This window comes from Catharus ustulatus, chromosome 9 (assembly GCF_009819885.2).
Source record: "Catharus ustulatus isolate bCatUst1 chromosome 9, bCatUst1.pri.v2, whole genome shotgun sequence".
Lineage (NCBI taxonomy): Eukaryota > Metazoa > Chordata > Aves > Passeriformes > Turdidae > Catharus > Catharus ustulatus.
This window is the reverse complement of record NC_046229.1, coordinates 29,149,936-29,172,149: the sequence shown is the minus strand read 5'-3', so window position 1 is coordinate 29,172,149 and position 22,214 is coordinate 29,149,936. Positions and strand designations below refer to the sequence as shown.

Genomic DNA, 22,214 nt, shown 5'->3' with positions numbered 1-22,214 from the left:
GATGCCCACAGCATGCCCAGTGCTCTTTTCAAACACAAATCTGTGTGCTGGAACAAAACAAGTGTTCTCTTGGAAGGGCAGGCTTCAAAGGATAGGCACTGCAGAGGAGAGGAGAAAAGAGAAGAGGAGGAAATCATGGCAGCCCCCAGAGGGGATGGATGCAGCAGTAATGGTTACAATGAGAAAATAAAGTATTTACAGGGAAAGAGGCCAGAGCTTGTCAACTTTCATTGAATTAGGAGGCTTTGAAATGTCTGATGGGGGAAGGAATAAGGGGAATTTGAAACCTGTGAAGCGAGGGAAGAGACTGAGCACAAGATTTGATGGCAGAACAGACTGGCTGTGGGAGGCTGGCTGTGCAGGAAAGCAGGTGATCTGAAGGAAGTGTGCTGGTATTTGCTGTGTAGGGATGGGGAGACACTGGGGAGTTGTGGTGGGGCATAAAAAAAGGAGATGGTAATGCAGATGTGGAAGGTGAATCTGAGTATCACCATACTGGCACAAGGAGAGCAATGAGGATACAGGCATAGAAAAAACAGGGATTTTTTGCAGGCAGCAAGTGGAGAGAAGGCTACCAGAGAATCTACAAAACCTGTGGATGGAGAAAAGGTGAAAGAAACAGCTGGGACAGACAGAGCAGTAATAAAATTACTGTATCACCACTTTGTGTCTGTCTTAACTCAGGGGAGGGCTTTTTTAGCCCAGAGTATTTGATTTTTTTTTCTTTTCAGTGATTTTAGACAGGATTGCAGATCAGCTGACAGAATGGAAACTGGCAGGTTGTCAGATCAAAAAAGATTTGCCCAAGAGTTCAAAAGGTGTCTGGCATGGGAAAAGTGTGTGGAGAGCTAATTGCTCTCTTCCACCTTAAGCACAAGGAGCTAATTAGGATCAGTTGGATAGGGAAGGCACAAGGTGCTGCTGCTTCACACAGAGTACAAAACTTCTTCCCACAGGGCACTGTGGGTATAAGCAGTGTACACGGATTTAAAATCTGCTGTGCACATTCTTGGGAGCTGAAATCCATCAAAGACTATAAAATATGCAGATACAAATTGCAACCTTATGAGTTAGTGGGAGAACAAATCATTGCAGGCTGAGGGAATATTCTGAGGAAGTACATCATGTATTTACATTTGTCTTAGAGTCTTCTCTGGGCACTTACTGTCACTCACTGTCAGTGATGGGGTTCTGGACTAGGCAGATCTCTAGAATCATCAGATTTGGTGGTTCCTGGGCAAAATGGGCATGACTGTTGCAGGACAACTCAGACCTCGAATTCTAAAAATAAAACTTCCAATGCATGATTTCTAAAGCAAGACGTGCTCTGACTTCTCTTTTATGTAGCAATATGTATGCTGTTAAATATGATGTTAGGTGTTATGTAAGATCACACTGATTTTAATTTTTTAAATTTTTTTTTAAGTACTTAAATTTGAGGTATAAATCCAGAAAGATTTAACTGATGATTTCTTCTTTGAAATAGATGCACTGATTGGCTTTGAATAATGGTTGGTCATGTTGCAGTGTTTCTGAGGTTCTCTGGACGTCATACGAGTTTGTAACTGTGATAAATGGAGTGCATCTTCAGTGTGCTGTTAAAAGGCTGGTTTACCACAGATGCCTTCTCTTCTACATATGCCCTGAAACAGAATTGTTTTCTAATGCTACATGACAGCGTTTTTTGGAATGCTTGGGGTCAGATGAGTCTCCATCAATCCTCTTTATACCAAGCCTTGCTTTGCATAGTGCTGCTTGCATGATGCTTTCTTCCTGTGGTCTGTCTTTTTTCCCCACAGCCAGGATGCTTGCTGAATGCAGCCTCCTCTATCAGCTGTATGTTTCTAACCCCTTCTTTTCCCTGGAGAAATAAGCTTATCAAATCTTTCCTTCTGTATTATTTTTTTAATCAAGCAAAGAGGAGATAGAGCAGTAGCCAAAGCCATTATCGCTAACTTTGTATCTTGCAATACTGAGACATCTGGAAATTATCTTGGCTCTTACAGGCATGTCCAGCTGAGGGACAGCACAGTTTATTACAGCTCTTATGTCCACTACCTTGTACTTGACAAAGAACCTGATAATCCACAGAGTGTTCCTGTCTGTGCCAGGCAGCTGGGGAGAAACTGTTCTGGACAGCACTGGGGGCACCTGATGGAACATGCCCTGCTGGGGGAGAGACAGCACAGCTCCTGCAGAGGGAAATCCTGCCTGGAGTCTGCTGGAGCTCTCTGCAGTATCAAGTTTTTCATGGGTTCTGGGTCTTCAAAGAGACAAGAGCAGTAGTTGGTTGTTGTAAAGTTATTTATTGCATTAATGCACCGGTTTGGAAGGTAAATAGTTCAGAGTATTAAAGTCTATGCTAAAGCTTTCTGGCATAGATTTCCAAGTAGAAGCAGCAGCAGCAGCTCCCTGGCATTTCTTTTTCTTCTTTTTCTTCTTCTCTTCCTCCCCTTCTTCCTCCCCACCACCCACCCCCTGTCTCTCTCACCCCAATACAGGGGGTTTTCTTCATAAATTATCCAATGAGCTAAAAACACAGTTCTAAAACATTCCTTCTACAATTATCAGAACCTAACTTTAAAATAAGAAAATAGTGTCAGTCCTTACACATAATTTAGGCATATAATTCTCTCTGTTCATGTAAATGGTTCTATCTGTTTTATCTAGAAGTGCAAGCAATGTCTGCTATGTTTTCACTATGTCTGGGGCTAAGTTACTGAACTTCAAACTAGGCTTTAGGCTACTGAACTTTAAACTAGGCCTTAGGGCTTTTTATTCTCTTAAGGCACTTCAAGTACATTCCTACTTACTTAAAACTAAGGCTTACACTTCTACTTTATGTCTGTGTGGCTTAATATATTTTAATTCTTTTAAAGGCTTTAATTCAATCTCTGTATTCTTTTTTTTCTCTCTGAAGGACTCAGGCTTCTATTTTATACACTCCAACACTGCAGGGACCAGTGAACCTGGGGCCAGGGGCAGCTGCATTGGTTTGCAAATGGCATTTGATGAGGGCCCTGAAAAGATTCTCAGCAGAAATAAAGTGCCCATGTTTGTCTTCCCTCTCCCCCTGGAGCAAACAGCAGCAGGAAGCCAGGAGGAGGCAGCTGGGATGGGTTTGTGGAGATGGTCACTGGTGCAGCCAAAAACCAGACCATGCAAAACCAGCACAGGGCAGCATGGTGAGGTGCCCATGTGGAGAGAGGAGAATGAAACCTAAAAGGATTCAGCAGCAAGGGGTTATTATTGAGGATTGTGCCGAGTAGTGAAGTGGTAAAACATCAGAAAAACCACGTGGAGATAAATGCAGGCTAGCACAGCTGAAGGGAGCAGCACAGTGTTACACAGTTCCTTCGGATTTGAGTGAGCTCTGTGGAGATGTCAACAGTCAGAAATAGGAAACTGGCTTCTAAAACTGTTAGGGAAAAAGCAAAAATGAAAATATTCCCACCCATTTGTGGAATGCAATGTGTGCTGCTAATCCCGTTCATAAATTAAATAAAAAGGTGTTTGTGCTGGAAAGTATCAGTGGCACCACATATTAGTGGCTGTCTTCTTTTTTCTTCTGCCTTCAGTCAGTCAGGGTTGAAAGCACGAGAGATGAAGTTTCATGTTTGGACTCGGTTGTTTATTAATTCTCATCTGTAGTACAGTGAGTTCTACAGCACCTCTAGCTAACAAGCTAAAAGCAAGAAAATGGAGCTGTGTCTTACTGGTTACAAGGTCTTTTAAGGCCTAATTGTCCAATTAAAAGCTAACACCTATATTATTTATACTTTTGACCCAATAACCAAACATCTGTGACCCTCACTGCAGTACTTTCTATCCAACCAAAAATTACTGCCTGAAACCATGAAGAAGAAGGACCTAGAAGGAAGAAGAGACAACACCCAAGAACATCCATCTTGTCCCATATCTGTTACTATATTCTAAAAACCCCATATTTCAAACCCTTCACCATGTGATATTGCAGGCTTCTATTTAACTACACACCAGTGACTTTAACTCTGTAATTTAAATTTGGAAGCCTTCTCCAGGGTTTCATATCAAAAGCAGTGTTCTCCTGGGGGTCAGTGCCAGAAAGCTCAAAAACCCCAGATTTCTGGGATCCAACAGGAAAGGAACAGGGAGGGGATGCAGTCATGGCCCAAGCTGGGAAAGAGTTTTTCTTAGGAAATTTACTGGGCTCCTTGCATGAGAAGAGGAGAGATTGGAGAGGGTATCACAATGGAACAGGAGGAAACATTTTTTATGTTCTTCTGATGCTCCCTGGTTTTCATGATGGGTGAACCTAGAGGAAATTACTCAACCTGTTCTAAGACTGTGGATTGGGCTTGCACCCCTGTTGCAGTGTCTTTCATTTAGGAAAGCCTGCAGTTGGTCCATCTCTTTATTTTGGGCTGTGTAGAGGTATTTGAGATGTGTTAAAGTCATTGCCATGCCACAATGCCTGCTTTGCACCACTAAACATAATTTCTTATGGTTCAGGGTGTGTTTTTTTAGGGACAATGAATCTGTTTGGTTGCAAGTTTGATCACTTGCACACTGTTGTTCTGGTAGTTAAAACTATCCATCTTAAGTCTCTTGAAATTAAGGAAATTATTTTGCTTATTTTCTTTTGTTTCATTTTTCATTTCCTTGTTTTCTTTTGTTTGTTTCTGCCTACCCCCAGCTGTTTCTTTGGTTATGTGCTTGGAATGACTCTGAAATGATTTAACCTTTCAGGGACATTCACTAGAAGACATTTGAATGCTGCCATGGGATTTGGGTGATTTGTGAAACCCTGATTAATAGGACATTTTAACTGATACCCATCTCTAGGCAGCAATGTGTTCAGTATCTTGGAGGAGGAAAGGCATATGAGAGAGGTGTGATCTGAATATGGGGCTTGCTTTCTGTTAGCTTTGCTCTTTTCTGTGCAGTGCTGGGCAAATAATCATTTCTCTGGTGACATTTTGGGGATCTGGGAATGATCAAAAAGGGGAGGGAAATGGTCAAGCTTTAAGAACATTTCTCCTCCCAGAAACAAATTTAACTGTAAAAGATGAAATCTAATCCCAGAAGAGAAGTTGTTTGTTTGCTTTTTCATTTCTGTGTATTCTGTTACCTGCTCCTCTATTAGAGGGGAGGATTTGATTTCAGTCTGTTAAAACATTTGGCATCCACAAGCTGGAATACAGGGTAACAAATGGTAATTGTTTCAGTTTTCATCACTTAAATGCTTGTACCATTCCCAGCTTTTGTTGGAACTTGGGATGTTGTGTCCTGGGACTCTCTGTGTTCTCTTGCATTTCCAAGCAAGCCAGACTCCTTTAAGATGGCAGCATGATTTGGATGGAGCTTGCTCATGCATAAATCTCTGAGGCACAGACCAGGAAGGCTTAGAGCCATCAGTCTGAGCTGGAACAGGCTCTTTCCACAGCAGAATCCCACCCAGCAATCCTGGTGGCTGTGCTTGCTTGGCTGCTGGTGTGTCTGAGTACCCAGGTGAGGCTGCAGTCCCTGACCCTGATTATGGGCCAGACCTCCAGGGAGAGCTACATTTTGTCTTTCTTTCTCTATTCTTTTCCTGATCATCTCCTCCCCTCCATTCAGAAATCCCAAACCCTTGCAGCTATCTCCTGGGTAGGGATGGGAGGATGCAGGGCTGCCCAGGATAAATGCCCTCTGAGTTCACAGTGGGCTGGGGAGGAGCTATGCAGGACAGAGATGTTTTGGTTTCTCTTCCTGGGCAGGATGGGATGCAGGTGAAGGTGGTGGGGACTGAAACACAGAGGCACTTTCCCTCCATCCCCAGAGTTCTGTGGTTCACAGAATATTTTGCCATTGCCAGCTCATCACAGCACACTGCCAGAGACCTCTGAGAGTCTACAAAGAGAGATCTTTCCTCTAAGGTTGTTACATTTATAAAAGACTAAATGGGTTTTGATTCATTTTGATTTAAGGCTTCAATATTTGGAGTAGGGAAGCAGCTCCAGAAGCTGATGCTGGAACATGGTCTTACATCCTTGTTTGTGGTTGGGTTTTGTTTTCTGTTTTTTTTTTTTCTTTTTTGTTTCTCTTACCAAGACTGAGTTGAATTTTATCTACTCACAGAAATGCACTACCAAAGTTTTTCTTTATGTCTCATAATGATTGGAGAGGGGGGTGAGGAGCTGTGGGTCCCTAGTAGCCACTGCTAGGAAAAGATGAAGTCTTGTTGCCACCTCTAGGATAAGATAAAGTCTTCTTGCTTGCTACAGCCTGGGAATGATGTGGGGCTGGCTTGGCTCCTGGTGGGGCTGGGTTGTGTTTCCTCATTGAAGAACTCTCCAAGGCTTGTCAAAAACCCCTTCTTTTTCCCCTGTGTATTTTTTATTTTGTTGGTTTTTTGTTTGGTTGGTTTTTTTTGTTTGTTTGTTTGTTTTGGTTTTGGGTTTTTGGTTGGATTTTTTGGGTTTGGTTTTTTTTGTTTGTTTTTTGTTGATTTTTTTGTTGTTGTTGTTGTTGTTGTTTGTTTATTTTTTTGTGAGCACACTGTTCCCATTTCATGTTTGCTGTTGCTGCCCATTCTCGTTCCCTGGGCTTTTTGCTAATATGAAGATGTCAGTGTAGCCAGCGGTTAATTATCTGTGCTGTCTGGGCTGGAGGAAGTGGAGGAGTGCTGGGGAATGGTTCAGTGCTGGTGTATCTCCTCAGTCAGCATTTTCCCTTTCCTGGTCCCAGAATGTTTCTGTGCTCCACTTTGTATTTGCAAAGCTCCATCTGGAGCCCTGAGCAGCTGTCATGGAGCTCCTCATGCGAAAAGGAATTGAAAAACTAGCAGCACCAAAGAGCAGCTTTTGGAAGTGCATGGTTGGCTGGGCCCAGATGCCTGGGATGGGGGAGAACCCACAGAGATCAACCAAAACATCCATCAAAGGGAGGATGGCAAGGAGGGACGATTCTGCTGCCTCTTATGGGCAGTTCCTGCTTAGTTAAGTGTAGGATTAAATCTGCTGCTGGTGGAATTGCAGATTTAGCCTGTTAGAAAACGTGAAGCTGCTGTAAACAGCAGGAAGTAAATACTGATCTTTACATTCACTCTTTGCTTTTGGATTTTCTTGCATTGATTTGTTTCTCATTCATCAATATTCCTGGCAGGAGATCTGAGGCTGCTTGTTTTTGGTGAGTGCCTGTGGAGATCCAGGTGATTGTTGATGAATTTCTTCTTGTGCTGGAAGGAGAAAAGGAACCACACCTGTGCACCTGGGTGTCCTTTGGACAGCAGGATCTCAAACATGGAGCCTTGAGTTAGCCTGGTTTAGGGCTGGTGTGCATGTGAAAGTTACTGTACATTCTGAAGATTGTTTGAAACACTCCTGCTTGCTTCTGAGAGCTCTGTGTGGGCTGGCCAGGCTTGAACAGTCAACGTGAAGCTTGCAGCATACAAAGGGTTGGAAAGATAAGTGTTTATTCTTCGTTTGCAGATGCAACTTTTTGTGCAGATTGCTGAGGGAGTGACGAGCTGTGTGAGACACAGAGGCTCTCTGTGTACCAGTGGCTAAATCAGCAAACTGATTTCAACCACACACAAAAACCAGAACTGGAAATAAATCACCCAGCCTGACATTTTTCATGGGGCTTATGTAGGCTAAAAGACTGCAGCTCCTTAGGGAGGAGAGGAACATTAAAAACTCGAGGGCTGTCTCCTGCTCTGAACACAGAGGGGGTTTGAAGGAGGCGTGGGTGAAAGTTTTTCTTGCTTCCCAGAAGATGCTGCTTTCCCTCCCTTTGCTAGAATGTTTGCTCAGGTGACAGGATCAGTTCAAGCACCATAAATAACCAGTGTTAATATTTTACTTGCATTATTTACGAACATGTTGGATACTGACCAAGGCAATGAAACATGTAATAAAGGCAGCTGGAGAATTACACACCAATAAATTTCAGATGAGCTTTGTTTAATGATAAAGTAAAAAAAAAAACCCATTGCAAGGAGAGAATGTGTTTTGTAGCCACTGTAAATGTTTTAGTGCATTTTTAAGAAATAAGTGTAGCACTTAGGCTCTCACAGTTAAAGCACACAATAAAACAGGGAAGAAGACTAGGAATGTCTGCAGGGCTCAGATGCACAAGATATGGAAGCACAGGTCCCAGCACCACCATTTTTTGGGAAGCTTCAAGGCTGATGGCTGGGATTTGAGGTGCCAGGAGCCACAGAGCTGCTGGATTTTACCTTGCAAGTGGTGAGGCACAGCAGCACCTCAGGGTCTTGTTGGGATGGTTGTAATTTTTTTGTAACTTAATTAGTGGTTTGTTTGAAGGTTCTGTTTTCACTCAGAGTCAGGATTAAAAACACAGGAGACAAATTTTCTTTTGTTTGGGTTTGGTTGTTTATTAAATCTTATCTAAAGTACAGAAAGTTCAGCAGCACCTCTAGCTATCAGTTAAAAACAGGCAAAATGGAGAATAGAGAAGAATGGAGAGAGATCCAGCTAGCTTCAAGGTCTTTTAAAACCAAACAGTTCAGTAGAGAATTAACACTTGTATTATTTATATTTTTGACCCAATAACCTCACTTCAGTGCACTAACTGTCTAACCAGAAACTATTACCTGAAATCATGAAGAAGAAGGAAGATGAACATAGAAAAGAGACACCACCCAAAATCCTCCATCTTGTCCCATGCCTCTTACTATATTATAAAAACCTCAAATCTAAAACCCTTCACCATGTGAAATCCCACACTGCTATTTAACTACACACCAGTGACTTTAACTCTGTCATTTAAATTTGGAAGCCTTCTCCAGGGTTTCAGATCAAAAGCAGTGTTCTCCTGGGGGTCAGTGCCAGAAAGCACAGAAAGCTTAAAAACCCAGATTTCTGGGATCCAGCAAGGTCCCAGCTCGTTCTGGCTGGCAGAGGCTGTGTTTTGGATACCTGAAGCACTGTGAGTGTGTTGTACTGCACCTTGCAGAGTGCATTTTGGGGACAGGAGCTTCCAGGAGGTGCCAGGCTGGCTTTGCAGACTGTGGGGATGAGCTCCCCCTGAGCACTTTGCAGCACTGCTTTGGGTTTTTGTTGTCTGGTTTTTGTTCTTGGTGAGTTGACAGAGGTGTTTTTAGAAGGATTCTTTGCATCCAGGCGCTCAAAGCTTAGCTTTGTTTCCTTTTTTCTTGAAGCCTTGGCCTTGTTCTCTCAGCTGCCTGCCCAAAATCAAGGGTACTTGATCATAAGAGAAGAAATATCCACCTTGTTTCTGTCTTTGTCCCTTGTGCTCGTGGAAGAGCTGACATAAAAGTACATCTGTAATTTAGTGTTGTCACATGTCTTCTCTCCAGCCAGAAATGCATCTAAATAAAGCCTTAGTACTCTTCTGAGCTCCAAACTCCCCATTTTTTCCTTCATTTTCCTGGCTCTCTCTGAGCCCTGGGAGCTGCTGGATTGTCTCCCTTTGCAGGCTGGCTGTAGCTCTGACCTTTAGCTGCTGTCAGAGTCACAGGGGCTGTGCAGGCACCTCACATCCAGCTGCTCACCCTCAGACTGAGATAGCAGACCCTGCTGAACTCACTGTGACAGTACTGCCTTCAGGAAATGCATGCACTGAACCCCTGAAAGTGTTTCTGTAGAAAATCTACACCTGGGAGTTCAAGTTCCTTTTTCTGGTGCCAGAGCTGTGTTGCTGGAATGACCTCTGCTGCTCTGGATGCAGGGTCCTGCCTTCCCCAAAAGCTGGGATGGGATGGGAGCTGCAGGGCTGGATGCTGGGGTGGTCATGCAAAGCCCCTGGAAGGAACAAAGAAGCATTTTCCAACTGGAAACAAAACCAGTTTGGGGGTGAAGAAATTCCCTGGGCTTTCTTTTTATTTGTAATCCTTGGGGAAGAAAAAACCATCTTCTGAAAATTTGTATGACTAGGTGATGACTTCCTCTCATCTCTGTGTTTTAGGAGTGGTTTGTACCAACACTGCTTTTGTTGGCTGCCCATGCAAGGACCCCATTGCTTGAATTTCGAGTTTCACATCCTGTTCTCTGGAAGCAGGATGATGTGAGTGCAAGGCACAAGCAGCACTCTTTCTCAAGTGCCTGCTTTCATGTGCAGTGATGAAAGTGTTCTAAAAGCAAAGTGGGACCCTCCAAGCCTCTGCAGGCCACTTAGATCTGAGATGATCTATCATCAGTGTTTGTCTCTACTGCCCAAGATAAAAGTTTGGTAGAACCAAATTGAAAAGTAAGTGAGCAATTTATTATCCAAAGCAATACTTGTCTGTTGCCTTCCTTTGTAATTTGTAGTTGTCAGGGTCTTTTTCAGAGTGTCTCTGCAGCCTTTTTGCAAGTGTCTAAATTACTTACACTGACATATTCTGGTTTTCATTTCATATATTTTCAGTATGTGCCTATTCCTACTTTAATTTCTGTGATCTTCTAATTGAATTCAAGGATTTGGGAAAGTCTAGAGATAAAAATGTAGTTAAAAAGAAATGCATTATGAAAGGCTGGAATGGTAGAATGGAACTTTTAAAATTACTGTAAAATGTTCAAGATTTCTAATTTGGAGAAGAAAATAGGTTTTTTTAAAATCTTATTTCCTGTGGTCAGAATTGGGTGGCAGATGAACTTTTATAATCTGGACTGTGTCTCCTTGCAGTGCTGGTAGAGAATCTGCAAGTTTGCTGGTCCTGCTTGGAGCTGTGGCACTCCTCAGGGCAGACACTGTCCCGAGGGGCAGGCTTGCACATCTCTAAGAAATAGGTGTAGCACTTAGACTCTCACAGTTAAAGCACACAATAAAACAAGGATGAACACTGGGAATGGCTGCAGGGCTCAGATGCACAAGATCTGAGTGCACATCTCTGAGTGCACATCTTGGCAGGGAGCTGAAGAGGTTCAGGTGAGCTCCTCCAGGGGGATTCTGCTCGGCTGGGATGCTCTTGCTGATGTTTCATGTCTGCTCTTTTTGTGCTGGCATCCTCTTCAGATGAGCAGAGGTGGTGAAGAAATTTCTTTGAAGACCATTTACTGTTTTAAGACCTGTCCTTGTCTGGATCTGCAGTAGTATAATTACATTTTTGACTCCTATTTGGTTTTTTTCCTTTGGTTTGAGTTGTTCTCCTCAAAAGTAACTGGGAAGCAAGTTACATATGCCAAAAATCAGAAACAGAGAGCACAGAAAATACTATGGAACAGAATCATGGAATCATAGAGTCATTGAGATTGGGAAAAACCTGCCAAGATCATGGAGTCACTGACAAATCCAGCACTAAACTATGTCACTTAGTGCCACATCTACGTGGGGATGGTGACTCAGCCACAGGCACTGCTTTTATCAGTTGTGTGCCCTGCTATTGCTGTTTGGAGGGGTGTTTGTAGTCTTCTGGTGGATACCCTGAAAAATATTAATGTTGTTCTCCTTTTTTAGCCCTGTACCATTTTCCTTTATCTTAAGATAAATTGACTTTTCTTCAGTTCTTTTATTGACTCCTGTCAATAAATTTAGAGACACGAGTCTTAAGTACAGAGCCACTGGATTATCTGAAAGAAAAACCAAAGTGAAAAACTCCCAAAGCAAACCAAGCAAACCCCAAGAAAATATGTCCTCCATCCTGACAAGATCAGGTCACTCCTCATTATGAAATTATCTGAGTCAAATGCTTTAATTAGCATCGAGCTTTCCATTGCTGTGCTTCCTCACCATCTCTCCATCAGAGCAGTGTGGATGCTGATCTGGAAGTGCTCTGCAGTATCTGATGTTTAATTGAAGCAGGGAGCAGCAGTGCCAGCTCTTCTCAGATGCAGCTCAGGGTGTTGTGGGTATTAAAATGATATTTTTAGTTATCAGATCTGTTCCTAGATAAGATAGGTAACCAGCTTCTCCCTGGCTTCCCTGTCAGATTGTTTTGGAATGGCAGGAGGTGCACCAGGAGCCAGCATTCTGATGGTGAATGTCTTGCTTTAAAATGCATAAGATTGGAGATGCATACATTCCTCCCTAATTGCAGGAAATTGCAGATCTTGGCAAAATTTGGAATGCAGCTGCTTGTATAATTACATCTTCTGTCAGTTGCTATAGCTCAGCTTTACAGCCCTTCCAAAATATCTGCATAGTTTATGGGACAAATAATGCCCATAATACTTTGGGATCACCCCTTTCATTTATTCACCACCAGTTCCAGAGGACTGAGATTCTTCCTCCTGCTGAGCTAATAACAAGTGTTACAAATTAGTGATTATATTAAGGTGACATTTTGCTTTAGCTGCTGTAATTATTGTTGAGCCAAAAGACATCATTTAAGTTTCTTCCTGTGGCTGGGGTTGAGTTTAGTAAGAAGTACCAACTCCTGTGCCTCAGGTCAGCTTGATTTTGATAAGGGTTTTGATAAAACCTTTCCATTTTATGGCCTTTGGAAATAGAGGGTAATGGGTCATGGAAAAGTTGTTAGGTTATTGGAAACTAAGTGTTGCTGTCTGCCACTGGTCACTGGAGGAGAGAGAAGAACACAGATCACAATTCAGAGTTTAATGAAATGTGTGGGCACCACTTACACCACCATCACAGGTGGGAAATGCTTGAAAAAAATGGTTGGAAAGGATTACCAGAAGGGTAATAAAGGGATTAATTGGGTCTGGCTTTTTGGGAAGTGACAAAAGTGTGATTTAACCGAGGCAAAGTTCACAGCTGCACCACGTTCTGCAAATTCCTAGGCAGAGGTGGAATTGTGAGAGTATTGGACTTTAGATGAAGGATGGTGAGAGCAGACCCAGGGGCTGAGGTGGAACCTGCTGAAAAGGGATGTGTTTTGAACCAGAACTGCATTTATTTTCCTGCTGGGGTAGTGCAGTGATAGGGTAGTATTTTCATCTGCTGGAGTCTGTGTTTAGAAACGCCAAACTATATGTTCCTAGTTTGCCAAAACGTAGCAGAACATTGCAGAAATTACCAGGTGAGAGACTGTAGCCTGTGCTTTGTGATAGGTTAGACTATTCCAACAGTTTATTATGACTTTAATCCTCAAATGTATGAAAACTGGCATTAAATGGGCTATTTCAAGTCTCTTTGTGTACAATCAATGCTCTCACGAGGAGAAAGAAACCTCATTTAGGCAGGACAGTGTGGGAAGTCTTCAGCTATTAAAATAGAAAGTGATGGTTTCTAGCTCTTTAAACTGGTTAGTCTTGAGTGTGTAGAAATTGCAGCAGAAAATTAAAACCCTTGAAAGCTGACAGCAGAGAAGCTTGATTCAATGAGACAAGGCTTATAGAGCTGCAGGACTAACTCTGTAACTTTCTTACAGCCTTGAAATTACATTTGGGCAAGTTACTATAAGACATGAATTTGAAATTAGGGTGAGGTATGTTTTATAGTAAAACACCTGCTTACTCAGTGCTGTAGTGTTCCCAGAACAGCTGATTTCAGATACTGCTTTTGCTTTAGCTTGTGGGTTTTGTATATAAGCAGCAAATGCCTTTAGATTATTTTCTGAAGGTTGGGGGCCTGATTTTCCTTCCCAGCAAATATTTGAACTTCGTGGGCTCTGCAGGGTCCTGTCCCGCCTTGCTCTGTAATTTTTCCCAGCAGTAGGAGCTGCAGGATTTGATTTTTCTCTCCATTATGCACTCACAGCATCCCTTGGAATAGTGCCTTTCCCTACTCCTCTGAGGCTGACTGGGTCACTCTCTACAGCTAAGGAAGGAAAGCATCATTCAGAAAAAACCAAACAAACAAAGCAAACATTTTTGTTAAAATATTTGTTAAAATAAACTTGTGCCCCAGCCAAATTACTGTTTATTGTTAAAGAAAGCCAAAGCCCTCAGCCTATTTGTGTGTGAAAAAAGCTTTGGTTTTGTGTCTTTGGGGTCACCCAGGCCTCTTGGGTTGCTGATTTTTGTTCTGTACCAAGAGAAGCAGTGCTGGCATGTTCAGTTCCTGCCCTCTCTGATGATATTTGAGACAAACTGTGCTTGGGCACCCTCTTTGGGTGCTGCTTTTTGTGGCTGCTCTTGGGCAGCAAGGTGCAGAATGAGTGAGGAAATCCTTGTATAGGAGCACAAAGGGCCTCTGGGTGGGAATGCTGGGATCCCTCTGGCTGGTTTGGTTATATCCTACATTCTTTTCATATTTATAGGTATTTCTCCTGTGCTTAGAGTGGACTCTGCTCTTCCCCCTGCTATGTTTTTGATACTTCTGCTTATTGCTTCCTTCTGCTCATTTCTTTAGTACTTGGTGCTGTTTTATCAGTGCTGACAAGGAGGGCTTTCTGAAAAGTGGCCTGCAAATCCTTGTTTATCCCTTTTTCTGTTTCCCAGGTAGGCTGTCAGCTGGGATTGCAGCTCTGCAAGGCATTTCTTGGGGGGTGGCAGTGAAAAAACCACTGAACTGTGAGGCAGCACAAGGTGTAAATAATGATCCTGTATAGAGTGTTTGTACTGATTAAAGACAAGTCCTTGTAAGGTTCAGCCCCTGGACTGATTTGGAAACAGAGAGCTCCTGAAGCAGTGTTAATTTGCCATGAATTTCCTGGTTTCCAGTGCCCAGCTGTCAGGATTTCTGCACAGCATCCATCCCAGTGATATCCCACTTTTCATTTTTCACTTGCAGGTCTTTATCCAAAATTGGTGCTTGTCTGTTGGAAGGAGCTGTTGGGAGCCAGGGTGGTGAGTGCCCTGAGTGGCCTGGCAGTTCTGCTCTGCCCCTGCAGTCTGACCCTTCATTAACCTTCTGTTGCCAAGCATGTAATATTTCACTTCATCCTTTTCCACTCCCCAGGCCTTCTCAGACATGAGGGGTTTAAAATAAAACTCGGAAATGAGTGTTCTTTAGGAGTACAAAATTCTGCAAGTCAGATGCTGTTTGGTGTTTTCAGAGTTTATGAAATGTGTTGGGTTTTTATGCCCTGATGGCAAAGGAGCATGGCTTGGTGGCTTGGATATTGTGTCTGTTTATATTTCCTAATTTCCTTTCACTCCCCAACCCCAAAAGACAAGATCTGAGATTTCTCTGTTTGTTCCTTGTGTCTGGGAGCACAAAGGAGGCTCCCAGGCTCATTGTGTTTTCTGGCAGAGGCAGGCATCACAGTTTGTAGAATCTGTGCAGCTTGGCAGGGATCATTTGTATTTCATCCTCTATGCTTATGGGATCTTCTCCCTGTTCCTAAGGGAAATATGAGAGGAGGAGTGGGCAGATAGGAGTGGAGACAGAAAATGTGCCATTTCTAGGCTTGTGCAGTGTGTTTTTCTGAACAATACTGTTCTAGCTGTTCCTGCAAAACTCCTGGAATAATATGAAGAGATTGTGATTTAAAAGTAATGACATGATTCTGGTCTTTATCATCTACTTCAAAAGAAATTCCAACCATTTGTTTGCTATTCCCTTTTTGAAGCTGGCAGCAATACAGTCATAAAATGGAAATGCTCCTATGATTCCCCCTCCTCTTCCTGGAATTGGATGTTTGGACCTTTCCTGGCTGCTGCTTTTTAAACCCTCATCTCTAGGTAGTGGCTTCCTTCAAGGATGCAACTGCGAGGCTTTCAGGCTGCCATGTGAAGTTTTAACAAGCTGAAATGTTGACTTCCAGCATTTGGGAGATTGTCACTTCAGCTAGGCCATTACTGGGAATGATTTAAGTAACATGATGGGGTTATCCAGATCTCTTAGCATCTCTTTGGGATGTCTTGCGTGTTGGTTACATTCTCTCCGAATGAATTCATGGTTTTTGCTTTTCAGCAGAAAAAGAACTAGTTTGTGTGTCATTTTTACTGCACTTCTTATTAGTTTGTTATGAAAAATGGGAGAGAGCTCAGTCTCTCTGGCATGAAACCTATGGAATGAAACACAGGGCTTTGGGAAGCTCATCAGCAGAAAGGCGCAGACAGCAGGTGAGGGAGCTGAGGAAGGTCTCCTTTTGAGGAGGGACCAAGTGAGCTGAGTGTGTGGGGCATCTAAGCACTGATGGAAGCAGAGCTTCACTAGATGGGCAGCAGAAAGACTGGGGCAAATCGTCACAGGGTCAGGGGAGGTGAATGTGGCTGTTGTGGCCTCAAAGCTGTGGAACATGAAAAGAAACTGGAAGGCAGCTCAAACTCAAAATATGCAATGTTACCTTTGCCACGATTTGCCCACTGAAGTCATTGTTACCAGATTTAGTCAAAGCCAGAGGATTCCAGGATTTTCAGGACTGAAAGTAGGTGAGCTAGTACTGGCTGTTCTTTTCATTTGGCCAGCTACCTTTGGTTGGAAGACACTTCAGAGAAGGCTGGGCTGAGGAGGTGCTGGGGGAGTTAATCATGTTGTTTGCAGGCTCAAAGCCTCTTGTGTGCATTGGTGCAAGAGTTAATCCACCACGCTGGATTAACCAAGCTGCCTGCTCAGCTTAGTGTTTGGATGTGCCTCCCCTTTGGATGTTCCCCTTCCCAGCTCTGTACTGGGCCCATCCTTTTCTGCTTTGGCTTGGCCATTTTCCTCAGTCAGATGCCAGCATCCCAGGGAGATGGTAAATCCTTTCCATACCTGATGGGTATCCTGCCTGCCTTGGTAACACCATGCCAGGGACTGGAGGCACCATCTCTGCCCACCTTCCAGCCAGTGCTGAAGAGGTTTGTGTTATCCTAGTGCTTATTCCTCTGCACATCCCTGCCCGTGGATATGCCAGCAGGATCTGTGCCCTTTGGTCCCTTTTCAGCCTGATCCCAGATGCAGTACTGCTCCCTGCAACTCCACTGGCTTCTTCTCAGAACATGGGAGGTATTACAGTTTTCCCCTTGGCTCTTAGTTCCTAATGCCTTCTCAAGACTGAAGTTATCCAAAGGAAAACATCTGGGCACACTCAGGGCAGTTTGGCCACTGTCCTGTCCCAAAGAAGAGCTGGGAAGGGAGAAGCCAACCCACTGCAGAGCAGGATGTGTGTCAGTTTGAAGAGGCTGATCCCCTCTGTGCTTGGAGTGCTCAGATTTCTCACAGTGCTCCAGGTCCCTTTGGGATGAGGATGGTTCTGTGCAAGTGGAAAAGATGATGATCATGTTGTTGTATTTATTTGGAGAGGATGTGCAGCAGCTTTCAGACAGCACTACGCACCTAATTGGGAATTCAAATTCCAGCTGGTAGATTGAGGCTGAAAGGCTGAGCTGTGGGATAGAAACGGGCAGGCACAAAATGCTGAGGCTCCTAATCTTTTACAATATGTTTGTTTAATACAAAGTGGTCTATTGAGATTGTTTTGCAGAGTAGAATAATCATTGTGTGCTGACTAATGGGAGACAGCAAGCTGTTAAAGAGCATCAATTAACCATACAGGAGGAGATTATTGAGTATTTTCACAAGCATTCAGGATATGAGGAGTAAAGGATATTGCTTGAAGGTAACCCTTTGAGATTTTTAGCACTTGAAATCTATAAACTGCAACAAGAGTATTTGTGGCCATACATATGTTTGCAGAGCCTTCCAAAAAGAACAGAACTGGAGTTAGCTTTCCAATTCCAGATTGTGCTGGTAGGAAATAAACAGTGCTTTGCTGAACTTGTTCTCTTATTTAATATTGATAATTTTTAAAATTTCCCCTGCTAAGATTATCTAATGTTACCACAGGAAATACTGGTCCTCTTTATAGAGGATAGCTGGGGGTAGGTTCTGTTCTGTTCTGATACTTGGGGGTAGGTTCTGTTCCACTTCTGTTTTCCTGGCTTGTCCTTGTCCTTCCAGGTGTTCCTCCTTCCCAAATCCTATCCCTGCTGTTGCTGTGGGTTAGAACTGGATGCACTCAGTGCTGAGAGGAGCATGCTGCTCCTCCATCATGTGCCTTTGCTTAATGGATAATAAAATTCTCCAGTTTTGACTAGTGGAGGGTATGAAAACCTATGTTTCATTAAGAATGCTTTTATACAGCCTTACTGTGCTTCTGCTGGAGTTTAATGTGAAAAATAAATAACATCTTGTGAGCTCTGTTTGCTGAGTGATGTTGTTGTTTGTAACTGATGGGAAATTTTTCCCATCCCGGATTCCACTGTAAAATCCACTTTGTGCAAACATCATTTTCCATTTATTCATTGGCTGTGGGGAGACCAGATAACATTGGATTTATTTTTTCAGTTTTGTTCCTTCTGAAGTGGTGTTAGAGAATCGCACCTCAGTTATTCTTGCAGCCAACAGCAGGAGATGTCCCTGGGATTCCTTGGGGATTATGATAAAGAGGGACCCCTGGTTCTTGGACAAGGACAAAGATAGACTTCTCTCAGCTTCAATTCTCTCTTCAAATGCCTTAATCAGCAGAGGTCTCCTGTAACAGATGGTTCTGCATCGATAAAGCCTTTAATGTGTTAGTAAAATTTCACAGAAATTTACTCCTTTTCTGATTTGATTGATTTTCTTAATCTCCTTTAAGCAAGGCTGAGGGGTGAGAAGAACTCATCAGGAGACTATGGAGAGGATTAATTACTTGGCTGCAAGACTCATGAAGATATTCTAGAGGAAGATGTGGCATGGGTGAAGTTGGTGTCATTTCAGGAATTTAATGTGGCTGCAGCTGTCACACCTGCAGTGCTTCACTGTCACAGTGCAGGCTGATCCCCTGCCTGTCATACCCTGTTGAACTGTTGCAGTAATAAAACCTTCCCCCTGATCTGGGGGATAAAAACCCCTTTTTCCTCCCAGACAGCAGCTGGTCTGACCCTGAGCAGCTGGAGCTTGGCAGAGGGAAATGCTGCAGGTGCTTTGCTACCTCAGGACTCTTGTCCTTGCAGCTGGGGCTGCTTTGAGCTCTGCCTGATCTCTGGTGCTTCAGAGAGCTGCCAGAACATCCCTGACTTTACAGGGAACTTGTCAAAGCCCTGATGTGTGAGGTACCGATATCTTAATGCAGATCTGCAGATTTGAAACCCCGAGGAGTTGTTGAGCTTCACCCAGGGAAGGGAGGGGTGTCATTAGCACTGAGCTTGACCTGAGCTGAGCTTTGGCCAAAGGATTCATCCCTGGAGCTGCAGTGAAGCATTTCATGGTTCATTATCCTCACAGTAGGAAACAATGTCTTACTCTGGAGCTGAATATCTTAACTCGAATTTTCATCCATTTGATCTTCTTATGGCTTTGTCAGCAAAGTCTGATCTTTACACCTCTTTTCCCCCACTGCATTTGGAAGTAAAACAAGCTGTATGTCTGTCTCCATGATTGGAATATTTTGCACTAAGTTCCATACTCTGAGATTTGTTTCCTGGGCTGTGGGACACTGGATGACCTGCCTGTGAATCCTACTCTCTGCTTCCCTGTGGTTTTTTGAGGCACAAACTCCAGAACCGCACACAAATCTCAGGAGGGCTCTGGGATTTGTGCAGGTTGCAGAGGCAGCATCACTTTTGGGATCTCTGCTGCTTTTAGACTGAGTGGATTTGGCAGCTTTTTGCCACAGCAGAGACAGAAAATCCCATTGGGCCAAGAACCATTTCCCTGAAGGCCTTAGCAGGGAGCCTCTTTTACAGATGTTTCCCCACTGACAAGTGCATTTTGAGATGAGTCACTGAATTCATATTTAATCCACTAGTAAAATTGGCAAGGCAGTTACCATCTTGCAAGTTCTTCAAATCAAATTGTTAGAGAACATTAAATCAAATGCTTTGGAAAAATCCCAGTATATACAATTGCTTTTATAATCCAGACTGTGATGTTGTCAGAAGAAAAGCTTTTATTTTATTGGGGCCTGTCTTCAGTGAAAGTGTGATGCCTGGTACTCATTTTGGTCTTGGCCTCTGCTTGACTCTGCTCCATTATTTTCCTTTTCCTAATTGTTACCCCATAATGAGAAGTGAGAATTAAGGAATTGCTCACTTGCTGTTGTCACCCCTACATTTCAGCACTGCCAAGTGCAGAAAGCGTTTGCAAACCAGAATAATGCTCTTATTCAGGAGGCAATTAATCTGTTATGACACCCTGGTGGCTCAAAGAGAAGGTCACTCTGTGGGTCTCCCTTTTTGCTGCGTGTGTTTTGCTCTGAAGCCAACCCACCCCTCCCCAATGCGAGGGAAGCTTGTGTGTAAACCATCCCAGAGGGGCTGCTGAACTGGGAATCTGCAAACCAAGGACTCCAGGCAGCTCTCTGGGGACTGAGGTGCACATCTTGGCTTCATTCAGCTTGCACTACCACACTCACAGCTGACTCTTCTTTTTGGGATGTCCTAGTCCAAGTATGACGTTTTGTGTTGTTAGGGGAGGATTTCTTTCACAGAAATGCACTCTTCCCTTCCTGTTCTTTTTCTTCCCTCTACAGGTGGCAGCAGGAGAAGAACTAGAGAAGGAGAGGTTCTCTGCCACTGCTAGGAAGATTCAGGAAAGCGTTGAAGTGAAGCTGAGAGCTCTCCCATGCCTTCGTGCTCCAAAGAAAAACAAAATGCACGGTTCATGCAGGCTGGTGCTGAGGAACAAACGCCCTGCCAGGCAAAGGGGCACTGCTGGGTGTGTGCCCAAGGAGGCTGTACCAGCTGTGAGCGCTGCAGAGGTGGTCAGGGAGCTGCAGGTGAGGGAGGCCAGCCTGCAGAGAGAGCTGCAGCAGCTGCGGGAGCAGTGCCGGCGCCGGCTGCATGCAATTGCAGAAGGCTGGGAGGGAGTGATTTGTATCTCCCCTTGAAGACAGAAACCAAGCAGAAGGCTTGGAGGGAGTGATTTGTATCTCCCCTTGAAGAGAGAAACCTGGACTGGGAGAAGCAAAGCAATGGAGTGCCTTGGTCACATTGTGAGAGCTGAGGAACCAAGTGTAATTTCTAATTCTTTAGCCTGGGAACCATAACTTGTTACTGCTTGTAGTGGGGCCACAACCTCAGTGCTCTCTCTGCAGCCCCTTTATTGCTAACCTTGCCAATTAAACTCTGCATTAGGCCTTGGTGGGAGTGTGCATAAATCTCCCTTTTATCTTCTGGATTTCTAGTTCTGCTGCCAAGCACTGGGCTCTTTTACAGTGCTCAGCTGCGAGGCACGGCGTGCATTCAGGCTGTGCATTGAAGTACTAATTGCATTCAATATTTCCCAGCAATTGGAAGAGTTCATTAGTCAGAAAAATCCAAGTATTGGAGAACATGAAATATGCCAAGAGAGATTGGAAATGCTCAAGAAAGTGTGTTGTTTTAATACAGCTGCTTGCAGTATTTGTGGCGGCTATAATGTAGTCACAATAAAGAAAAACAAATACCCAATAATAAATAAAGCACTGCACTGATTTCATTTACTGGTGTGATGCACTTGGAGTAATTGGGTTCTCAAAGAGAACAAACTAGAAACCCATTCCATCAGGTTATGAGTCACAATGAGATGGATAACTTATGGATCTGCTGTAGGAAGTTTCTGTGATGCAGAAATACAGCCTTAACTTCCAAGCCTGAGGAGTCTCCAAGCTCTGTCTCTGAAGGCTTCTTCCCTTGGAACAGTGAAATGTTTTTCCTTTGGCCTTAATTTCCTACCCTTTTCTGGTTTGCTTTCACCAAGGAATATTTTTATGTTCTAGTTGTACACTTTGAGGAATAAATAATATTTAAATAAGCCGGTCTGCTTTTCATTTGTGACTTGCTATGAGCAGTGGGATTTCTCTTGTCTGGGGAAGCAGCCCCTGGGAGCAGGATGTTTGTGTGTGTTGTGCAAGGCTGTCAGTGACAACCAGTGCTGGTGCAGGCAGCTGGCACTGGCAGTGACACTCAGTCCTGCAGCAGAAAATACCTGTGGGACTGGCAGGATCCCTGTCTGGGACAGGTGGCCCCAGGCTGCTGCTCCTGGAAGAATCTCCACGGCTTTCAGAAGCCAGTCCACACCACTCTGCTTTCCAAACCATCTCTGTAGGTGCAGGGTACCCGTTTCAGGCTGGGACAGCTTTGGGCAGGTGTTGGCTCCAGGACTGCTGACATTTAATGCACGAGAGGGCTCACTCAGACACAGGTTTCACAGAAAATTATTCATGAATGGGAGCGAAGCAGTATATCTCAGAGCTAACAAGAGTGGCAGCACCAGTCTCTCTCTTTGAGCATTTTATATCCTCCTTTAGCTTTTACACAAGGAAATTTTCATACTGCATCACATTTAGGTTTAAAATGTTGCCCTCAAAAGATCTTTTCTTCTCCTCTGATATTTGGCAGAGAAAAGCAGGCAAATATTCTTGAGCATGGCGAGAACCCTCAGATTCAAGGGTAGGTCTAGCTCCTGCCCTACTGGGGCTTCTCAGGGCTGGCTCAGTGCTGGATGCCAGGATTTATTATCCTGCACCTAAACTGGCAGGAGTCACTTGGGGGTGA

The 22,214-nt window shown here is 43.8% G+C and overlaps 1 protein-coding gene across 1 annotated transcript in view; it reads left to right on the top strand.

The window, feature by feature from the left end:
* Nucleotides 1–21,471, top strand: part of TEDC1 (tubulin epsilon and delta complex 1) — a 69,544-nt gene extending 48,073 nt beyond the window's left edge. Inside the window, exon 8 of the mRNA XM_033067604.2 lies at nucleotides 20,210–21,471. Within this exon, the coding sequence (XP_032923495.1) occupies nucleotides 20,210–20,566 (357 nt within the window). The 3' untranslated portion in view covers nucleotides 20,567–21,471. The remainder of the gene's footprint in view (nucleotides 1–20,209) is intronic.
* The last annotated feature ends 743 nt before the right edge of the window (nucleotides 21,472–22,214 follow it).